The following is a 10,725-nucleotide window of genomic DNA, read 5'->3' on the forward strand; positions in this document are numbered from 1 at the left end:
AAAAGGGTTGGTTTTTCTCATAACACAGCTATTCAAAACTTATCATATTAACAAATTCAGTCTTTGAAATGTAAAACTATGCTCCTGTATGCTGAACTAAAGCAAATTCAAGATGTACCATTTAGAACCATTTATTAACCATTACGTTTTATTTGTTTTTAGTAGCTTTTTAATACTACCATTTTATTTCAGGTGTCCGAGAGTTCAAAATATGAGGACCTCATTGCTGCAACTCAACAGATGCAGGATTATTTGGCCAATGCAGGGTGTCTTCGTCCGCTGAAAAGGGTTCAGGAGAAGGAACAGCTTGTCCATGATATCCTCATGTTTCAAGTTGTGCACCGGGTTGAAGCCCCATTCCAAAGGTATTTCCGTTTCTCTCTTTCTTTCTTTCGCTTTCTCTCAAACGAAAGTCTATCTTAGGGTTGGGCGGTTAATACGGTAATTGTCTATATCAGAACAATTACAAATATTAGCAAGGCAAGTTTATTTATATAGCACATTTAAACACAAGGCAATTCAAAGTGCTTTACAAAAGAACAAATTAAAAGCATTACAAGATGTAGTGCAACAGAAAAACATACATTTACGTTAAAGAAATCCTTTAAAAACAGTCATAAAAACCTGAAAGAAAACAAGCCTAAATGGAATTAACTTTGTTCAAAATACAAGAATAAAAGTTATAGTGCAGTGTAAGATAAAAACATTGGATTAAATAAAAGGCAGTGGCAAATAGAAAAGTCTTCAGCTTTGATTTAAAAGAAGTGAGAGTTGCAGTGGACCTGCAGTTTTCTGGCAGTTTGTTCCAGTTATGTGGAGCGTAAATACTAAACGCTAACTGCAGGTTGCCGACTCCTGGTTCAATGTAATCTTCTAAAATGTTGTGTTAAGTGTGAAACTAAAACAACAAGCGACAAGTTGAGCTAGTAAAAATAAGCGTAGTAATACATATTACCCGGCTGTAATACCGTATACTGGGGTATAATTTGACAAAGGTTAAAAGGAAAAAGTATTTAGAAATTACCTAGTATTTTTTTTGCTTGCCTGGTCTAAAGTGCAGCGTGCAAACATTCAGTCAAACTTTTTAACCCAGAATGTTGGTTTTCTGTCAGAGCCTTCATTTTATGAATTGAGAGTGCTCATCACTGAAATAAATATGTCTTTCTTCGATTAAAAAGGTTCCAAGAGGGGCTTAAAACCCTTGGAGTTTTGGGAAAGCTCCAGAAGAGCCCAGACAGCTTCCGCCCTCTATTCTGCCATCAGCAATCTGCACTGACTGCTGAGATAATGGAGGATTTGTTCCCCATCCATCTATCTGCGCAAGGCAGCAACAAGAGGAGAGCAGAGGAGATGGTGGTTCCCTACTGGAGAGACTACCTAATTGATGCGGAAGGTAAGAGCTCTGGTTTGTAAAAAGTACATGACAAGTTGAAATGTTTATTGACATAGATCCATGTTGTCTCCTCTAGAACTTGTACTTTTCAATACAATCATTTCAGCCATAAAAACACATCTTGCTTTAATTTTTTTAAGATCAAGAGGGTCCTTCCAAACTTGAGCAAATCCTTGCCTTTGCCACGGGAGCGACAGTGATCCCACCAATTGGCTTCCAACCTATGCCATCTATTGATTTCCTGCACGAGGAGGAGTATGGAGACTCTGCTGTGTCAAACCTCCCTCTTGCAAATACATGCATAAACTGTCTCAAGCTGCCGTTGCACAGCTCATACTCTGTGTTCAAGGCAAAACTGGACTTTGCCTTTGCCAATACACATGGCTTTGGCAGAGCTTAAATTGTCCAAGACAAAATATTGTTGTTACACAAAAAATACAGTGTTTTCATTGTCTTTGTTATTAACCAAGGAAGTTGTTGTATCACTGTTAATGTGACATAATCTCATTGGAAAACAACCAACATTGTATTTTAATGTTGTCATTTTTTGTTTTTTTTGTTATAAGATGTCAGAAAACAAATGCTAAAGAAAACCACAACAGAAGTACTCCAAGCCTCTATGGGGCGCTAAGTGGAACAGTTGATTTTCGACCCGATGGAGAGAGATCAAACAAGAGGACAATCCACAGGAGAAAAGTGAACTATTATTAAGACACTTTTAATTAAATGTAAAATACTAATCGCCAATGTAAAAACAAAAATAACCCTTTCTTTATTGTTTCTTTAGTCCACTTTTGTCCCATGGATTTTCCTCATGGTTGGTCTCTGTTGGGTCAAAAATCAACTGTTCCACCTAGCGCCCCCTAGACGCCTTAGAATTCTGACTTTAAACTCAAAATTCTGAAATGCTCACTTTTGGTCAGAAATCAAAATAGTTCCCATTTGGCCCTAAACCTCTTAGAGAGCACATTTTAATTGTATCTATTTGAAATGTTATATGTCCCACATCTTCTGTGTGAACTGTTCAAGGCCTTATAAGTCATGTTGATAACTTAATAGGCCCTACTACAAAAAACACTTTGCACTGTCCATGTGCAATTTTGTAGGTCTCTGCTGTTCCTGCCTACTGATACACTTGTTTGTTCAGACTTCTGTAAAATTGCTCTTATGTACTGTGTTGCTGGACAAAAAGCAAAAGAGAAGAAAATAAATTGATGCCTAAGTTTCCATCATCATGTAGTGGATCAAACTGTTGCTGTATTGCTTGAGCTAGTTTCATTAACAGTAGCTATAGCAGGGATTATAACATTATTATTTGTCTGTATTTCAGGTAAAGGTCCATCTTCATTTATCCCATAATAGTCATTGTTGTCAAAAATGTGATCCACAGCTGTATTTCCCTGTCCCATATAGTTAATTATACCTGCATGCCAGAGCTGTAGTGGAGTACGACCCCCCTGTGTGGAGAGTCCATGGTGGTTCCACTGATTGATGAACTCTATTGTTGCTGTTCTAATTCTAGGCATACAAATATAATGTAGACAAAACAAATGATTCAATTCAATTCAATTCAAAACCTTTATTTATACAGATAAAACCCATTGAGATCATAGACCTCTTTTACAATGGTGACCTGCTTCAATTAGTTCCAAACATTAATACAAACATGACAGAAAACAAAGGACATTATATGATACTACAGTTTGTATACTAGTAGTATTTACAGACACCAATATTTTCTGATTGTATAGCGTCTATCCTAGCTTTAAAAACATGAAATGGAATCAAACTGCTTAGCTTCCATTCCTTTTGTAGACTGTTCCATGCTAGCGGCGCTGCGCATCTAAAAGCTGTATTTCCTACAGTCCTAGCAGTTGGCACATGTAATACAACCACAGCTTTAGATCTCAGACAGTAGCCATTTACAATACGCTGTGAGATCAGGGAACAGATGTAAGACGGAAGTTTCCCTAACATTGCTTTATAAATAAAAAGATACCAGTGATTTAGCCGCCGTACAGTAAGTGAAAGCAACCCTGCCCTTGTATACAGGGTACAATGATGAGTCAAAGTCTTACAGTCTGTCACAAACCTTAGTGCACTATGATAGGCGGCATCTATCTTGGTGAGGTAATTGGCCGGCGCATTCATATAAAATAGATCACCATAGTCCAGCACAGGTAAAAAGGTCACAGTGACTAGCCTTTTCCTGGCCTCAAGAGAGAAACAGGACTTGTTTCTATAAAAAAAACCTAGCCTAACCCTCAGTTTTTTAAGCAGGTTATTTACATGCAGTTTAAAAGAAAGACAGTCATCAAGCCAGATACCAAGGTATTTGTAAGAGGTTACCACTTCAAGTTTTTTTCCTTGCATGGTTACAATATCTAAAACAGGCTCTGGTGACTTTTTAGCTTTTGAAAAGAGCATTAACTTGGTTTTATCCACATTTAAAAGAAGCTTAAGCGCTGAGAGCTGAGCCTGAACAGTGTTAAAAACAGTCTGTAATTTAACAACAGCCTCCTTAACTGAGGTACCTGCACAATACATCACAGTATCATCCGCATAAAAATGTAAGGTAGCTTCCTCCACATTATCACCCAAGCTATTAATATAAATAGAGAATAAAAATGGACCTAGAACAGAACCCTGAGGTACACCATTAGAAATGCTCAACCACTCAGAAGTGAGCCCATCAAAGTGGGGACATTGGGACCTTTCAGAGAGGTAGTTCACAAACCACCCCACTGCAAGGCTGGACAAGCCAATGCTGAGTAGCCTCTGTTTTAAAATGCGATGATCAACGGTGTCAAACGCTTTAGAGAGATCAATAAACAGAGCTGCACAACTCTGCTTATTATCTAAAAAACTAGTGATGTCATTTACAACTTTCATTGTGGCAGTGATGGTGCTATGTTTTTTCCTGAAGCCCGACTGATGTTTCGACAGGATATCATTTATACATAAAAAGTCCTTTACTTGCTCACTCACTAGTCGTTCAAGCACTTTAGCCAGAACTGACAATTTCGAGATTGGCCTATAGTTATTTAAAATAGTTGCCTCCCCTCCTTTCAGTAAAGGCAAGACATAAGCAGACTTCCATACTTTAGGAATTGTATTTGTGCTAAGGGAGAGGTTAAAAAGAGAAGTAAGCGGTGGAGCAATAAAATCTACAGCTATCTTTAAAAAGAAAGGTTCTAGGTTGTCCGGGCCAGCCGGTTTCCTAGGATCTAACTTGGATAAAACATCATGGACAACACCAACAGTAAAAGGGGTAAAACTGAAAGGGTTTTCCAGACCACATTGTTCAAGGATTGGAGCGTTCACAGAAGCAGAAGCACAGTCAGTGATAGAATCAAACAGCGAGCCACAAGACACAAAATGCTTATTAAAACAATTGAGCATAGTAGCCCTGTCTGATATAATGCCAGATTCTGTGGTGAGGCATGGAGGTAGCTCATTTGGAATATCACCAGTGGAAATCGATTTTATGGCTTTCCAAAATTTCCTAGGATTATTCAGATTTTCTGTGGTAACTGACAAATAGAACTTTGATTTAGCACTTTTTATTTGTGATGTGAAGCTATTTCTTAGCTGCCTAAAGCGTAGCCATTCTACCTCTGAGCCTGATTTCCTAGCCTTAGCCCAGGCATTGTTTCTCTCATGAAGGAGACTGGACAGTTCAGCGGAAAACCAGGGATTGTCTCGACCCTTCACTCTGAAATTACGCAGAGGTGCATGTTTATCTATAATTTTCATAAAACCAAGATACAAATAAGACCATGCAGTTTCTACATCCGCACACAGATTGATCTTACCCCAATCAAAATCAAACAGATCGTGTAAAAAACCCTGCTCCACAAAGTGTTTTTTATCTCTCCTTGTGATAATGCGTGGTTTCACTTTTTGGATCTTAGTGTCCCTAATTGTGGCTACAACACAGTGGTCACTCACAGCATTAGCAAATACTCCCACAGATGAGTATTTATGTGGCACATTTGTTAAAATAAGATCAATTAAGGAGGATTTACTTGGGGACTTAATGTTTGGGCGAGTAGGACTATCTACAATCTGAGTAATGTTCAAAGAGGTACAAAGGTTTTTAAAATCCTCTGACACAGAAGTTAACCAGTCCCAATTAAAATCACCAAGCAGCACTATTTCCTTGTAGGAAAGTTGAGATAACAGTTTTGCCAGTGAAGATAAGGAGTCCTTGACAGCTGAGGGGGGTCTGTAGCAACCCACCACCATGACCTGTTGACCCTTTGTGACTTCGACATTCACAGCTAAAAATTCCAGTTGTTTACTAACCGATTTGGAAACCATATTTGTTACACAAAACTTATTTTTCACATAAATGGCAACGCCACCACCTTTTTTAGGACGGTCAGTGCGATATACATTGTAACCATTTATGTAAATGTCAGAGGCCAGGATGGATTTATCAAGCCACGTTTCTGATAAGACAATGACATCAGCATCAGTTGAACTCGCCCAAATACGGACAAAATCTAATTTAGGTAACAGACTACGCACATTTAAATGAATTAAACCTAACCCCGATCTAGAAATAAAATCAGCAGGAGTAGCTATTTGACTAAAAGTACTAGGTGGACCCGGATTTGGCTGTACATTCCCCGATAGCAACAACAATAAAAATACCAAGCACCTTTTCCTCTTAATCAACACACAAACATTGTCAACTGTTTTAGAGTCACCAGAAAACTTCGCGAAAGTGAGATTAGAGTTCAAAAAACAATTCTGAAGGACCATCGTGGCAGGCAAGTGAGAAAGACAGACATTTGACGAGATGAATGTCCGCGACAGTGCAACCAGCAAATGTTTGTGCAACCCATCCGAACCTGTACAGGGGATGTCCACTGCCGGCGACAGAACAGACCCGAATCCAGCAGATTTTTCAGGATGACTACCGATCTTCTCATTGTCCAGCACAGTCAAAAAAAGGCACAGCAGAAACACGACATTTGCCATTTTCCCAGTTCAGCACAACAGCATCCACGAAGTTCCCGAAACAAAACCACGGACAGCAGCAAGGAATAGGCAACCAGCAGTGTGGCAACACTCCGGTTTCTCCGCGATATCCCCCGATCAGGCCTCCGCACCGGCAGAAGCAGAAAACAGCTGTGCAGGTCTCCCCAGCGGATGGCGGCCTTCAGCGCGGGACTCTTCCGTTGCGAAATCTCCTCCACACATTAGCGACAGGTGTGATACTCATCTAGAGAATCTAGTATATAGATGGACTCCATGTAATTGAAAAGGCTGATAAAATGTCTACTTACTACTCTATTAACTTCAGCCCATAACCTTTCAATGCGTTGATTGTGAACCGAGGACCCTGCAATGACACTATGTCTATTAAGTCCCCTTCTTTCAAGCATATAACGGGCAACCAATATATTCTCCATGCCATGATCACATCTTACTCTAGATGGTAATCCAAAATGCTCTACTCCACTCACAAACAATGTCAATACACTCGATGCTCTGTTATTATCCAGACAGGTAAGATAAATGATAGATCGACTAAATCCATCTACACAGCCATGAAAAACCATCCTCCATCGTGCCAACTTGTGGTTGCCGTCAAAGTGCCTGTAAAATAGAATAAAAAGGAAAACATAAGTATAATTGCAGAACATTTAGTAGGATATTAAAACAAATGAAATATTTTTGACATAGAACAGCTAAATTAGACGCTTGTGTGAATATGCACGAGATTAAGCACAGTTCATTAGACGTCTGAACATCATAAATGCGTCGGCGGATAGCATGCCTCCTGCGAATTGCTCTTCCTACAGGGTCAACTTCATGAAGACTCTGTCTTATATGCCATCTTTGGATCCTTAACCCCCTTGATCTGAGACTTCCAGTTATATAAGCCTCTCCAGCATTTGGTGTCCTCTGTAGTACATCAGTAATTATCTGGTTCAACTCTTGATTTGTCAAAACACTGTATTGTAAACCCTGGATCTCAAGGTTTTGCCTGTGTCTGTACAGGGTGCGGCAGCTGATCCCAAAGCAATTAGCAATTGCTCTCCAATTCATTCCCATTGACAAGCAATGTGAAATTTGAGCATTTGTAATGCTATAAGCTGGACGACCAGGCAAATTAGTGTTAACAGTAGGTGGAATCATTCGACTGTTAGCTGTAACCAGTGCTTGAATTGGAATGAAAAAGGTGCCAGTACTCTAAAATCAGCAACTTTTTCAAGTCAATTTTATATATACAGCCCACAAACAAGAATTTGGCTACTATAATGCTGGTGGGTTTGTCTCTTTACTACTGTATATTTTAGAAAGGTTCACTGTACTTAACATTTTTTATGATAGGCAGCGGATATGGCTAAAGCTCAGTAAGGTCAATATTAACTGAAAATATAGCAATCAAAGTCTAGATCTTCTGCTGAAGACACATGAAGCAGAGACCTTTCAGGTGAGAGCCCCTCTGGTGGTGTTCAACATTAATGACAAGGAAACAAAGCTCTGGTCAGAAGCATTTTTTATAAAAAGCTTTAACAAAATTAAGTATTTCTGTACATTTTGAATGCAATCTAACTTTCCAACTCAGAAAACGAAAAACGAAAAAGTGCCAAAAGTCTTCTCACATGGCTGAGCTGCTTTGCAATATACTTCACCACTGAAGAATACAAATATGTATAAAGTAAACTATGATGCAATCTAACTTTCCAACTCAGAAAAATGATAAAGAGCATGAACAAAGAACATGTAAAAACAAATGCAAAATTTGCACAATCTAAAATGAGAAACTGTAACTGCAAGTAACAAAGTCTGAGCCATGGTAAAGAGTTACATTGAACACCAAGCTGATCAGATAACTCCCTGGTTGGTCTGAAGTCCTTCTATCTCCAGGATCTGTACAAATCGGCACATTATGCCAAAGTCTTCTCACTGGGTGAGCTGCTTTGCAATATACTTCACATTGTTAGAAAAGGCTCCAGAAGGCCTTGGGGACATCAGTATCAGGGGCTGGAGCTGGACAGGCTCTTTCATCAGCACTTCTCCTTCCCTTTGCCAGCCAGGACCTCACATACTGTTCCGGATTGAACTGTCCTAGTGATGGTCCATTACATTTAATGAAAACCAGGCTGGACAGTCGGCTGACAGAGAGAGCATTCCTTTTTGCAGTAAGGATATCGTTCATGCAGCTGAATGCCCGCTCACACTCACTAGTGGAGACAGCGATGGTTCGGACTGCTTTCAGTAGAGGCTCCATGGCAGCAGGTGTACGGGATGCCCTGGTTTCCTTGTATTCGCGAAAGCCCTGAACAGTCTCTCTTCTGTCCACTTTCAGCACTTCGCACAAACGTAGCACCTCTACGTCCCCATACTGTACGTCTAACTCCTCTTCAGGCCAACTTCCAGGATGGATAACTTTCATGTCCTGGATTAGCTGATTGTCCCGGGCCTCCCGGCCATGTAATGGGATTTCTCTTGTGCTGACATGAGAGGAGGTTGTGGAAGTCATTCTGTGTCTCCGATTCTCTACCATACTGCGGAAAAACTGACCTGCATGAATCTGTACAAGCCTGCCATTCTCACGCAGGGCAACACCCTTGAAGGACTTCTCAGCTAGAGCTGTATGAACTGTAGTCATGTGTGGGCCAGGCATGGTGACCATGGATTCAAAAACTCGTATTTATCGAGTTAAGAGCCTATCTGCTGTAGGCAGTGTCATCTCTCTTTTTTGGAGTTGCCGAGAGAGGTCGCTGAGCTCTGTGAGCGCATCGTACATCAGTCCCAGATTGCTGACAAACGTTGCAGATGTGAGCACATCATCCAGGCCCTTGTACTTTGCTCTGTCTCTGGAATCCCTGCTCGTGTCGTTTGCAGCATTTGTGAAGTGATCATGAAGCACTCGGTAGTTTTCCCAGACTGCTCTGACGCTCCTTTCACTTGAAGCCACCCAGCGGATGGACAAAACACGCCCTATCACCAGGAGACGCTGTCCGACTGCTTGCGCACACTGCGCTAACTGCCTCTGATTTTTGGGGGAGGCATGGAACAAGGAATAGAGTTTGTCAAAAAAGATCTGGAAATGATTGAGCCCTGAGACCTCCTTGACCACATCCCCAACTGCCAGCTCTAGACGATGATTGGAGCAGTGCCACACAAACAGGCTTGGGAATTTACTACACAACTGGGTAGCAACGCCTGTTCTCTTCCCTACTGAAGCCCCATCACATGCAAAAGAAACGAAACACTGACCTAAAAAGTCCTCGTTAAAATCTCTTCCAAGACACTCCATTAACGCCTTTGTGATGTCATCAGCCGTTGTTCCATCCAACTCGATCAGCTCCCAAAAAAACGTTTCGGGCTCAGCATCAGCTAATGCTGAGCGTAGACACACAACAAGCACCGTTTTACCACTAATAGTGGTAGATTCATCGACCAAAACAGAGTTTTCTTTGGTTTTCTGTAATGTCTTTTGCCATTTTTTTCTTCAGCTCATGAGCTATGTGGTCGATGATTTCGCCACAGGTTTTATTGGAGTGCAAAACCCTGCCCACGTTCAGCCCATTCAGTTTCTGTACATTCAAATCAATTGGCATGTCTGTGAATGGCCGGCTATGTTTGCCAATTTTATATGCCGTTCGAAAAACTCTGATAGTGGTGTCTAATTCAGATTTATGCATAGACTGCACTTGATGTTGAATAGTTTCACATGAAGCAGATGTAAGGATGTCAGCAGCTTTGGCTTGTGATTCTTTATGTTCTTTGATTTTTTTTCTCAGGCTAGCTTGTTGTTTGCCCTTGTCAACACCGAAATGAGACACTGCACACTCACCCCATTCAGTTGACAGTTTCAGTCCTTGTCCAGTGTGTATTCCCAAAGATTTGACATCTCTGCATATCCGACATCCTAGCTTCTTATCTTTAAGAAGGAGCCATGCATTGGTCTTGCAAAAATATTGCACCTTGTCCGTTGTCCAGCAGTCAGGTGCATCGCTTTGCCCGGTGTTGGTGGTGGCAGTTGCGCCAGCAGCAGCTAACGTTAGAGGCTCTGGAGGAGGCGGCGGAGCTAGTGCTAATGCTAATGCACTAGAACTTGGAGCAGGAGGATCAACCAAAGAAAGCTCCCCATCAGACACAATTTCCAACACAGGCACAGCATTCTCTGTATTTGAAGTTTCTTCCGGCGACAACCGCTGTCTTTTTGCACTTTTATTAATCCACGCTAACATTTTAGAAATGCTAATTTGTGACGTGACTTGCTTTCTTTCTCTCTGGGGCGTGCCTGCTCTGTTCTATCACTCTACATAGCCACCCACTGGGTGGGAGTTGCACTGCATAAA

General features: G+C 40.9%; 1 protein-coding gene across 1 annotated transcript; it reads left to right on the forward strand.

Annotated features, from left to right (window-relative positions):
• Positions 1-289: 289 nt before the first annotated feature.
• LOC117547225 (G2/M phase-specific E3 ubiquitin-protein ligase-like) lies at positions 290-1,826 on the forward strand. Its single transcript, XM_034217794.1, has 3 exons — positions 290-365; positions 1,179-1,393; positions 1,534-1,826. Exons 1-3 carry the CDS (start codon positions 325-327, stop codon positions 1,791-1,793), a joined length of 516 nt encoding a protein of 171 aa, XP_034073685.1. The 5' UTR covers positions 290-324; the 3' UTR covers positions 1,794-1,826.
• Positions 1,827-10,725: the final 8,899 nt, after the last annotated feature.

The sequence above is a fragment of the Gymnodraco acuticeps genome, unplaced genomic scaffold (genome assembly GCF_902827175.1).
Source record: "Gymnodraco acuticeps unplaced genomic scaffold, fGymAcu1.1, whole genome shotgun sequence".
NCBI classification, from domain to species: Eukaryota; Metazoa; Chordata; class Actinopteri; order Perciformes; family Bathydraconidae; genus Gymnodraco; species Gymnodraco acuticeps.

Bases quoted from the DNA above. Each gene is read 5' to 3' on its own strand.
- LOC117547225 (XM_034217794.1), top strand. From the start codon at position 325: ATGTTTCAAGTTGTGCACCGGGTTGAAGCCCCATTCCAAAG. The intron at 366-1,178 runs GTATTTCCGTTT...TCGATTAAAAAG, and splicing joins GTTGAAGCCCCATTCCAAAG to GTTCCAAGAGGGGCTTAAAA. The intron at 1,394-1,533 runs GTAAGAGCTCTG...AATTTTTTTAAG, and splicing joins CTACCTAATTGATGCGGAAG to ATCAAGAGGGTCCTTCCAAA.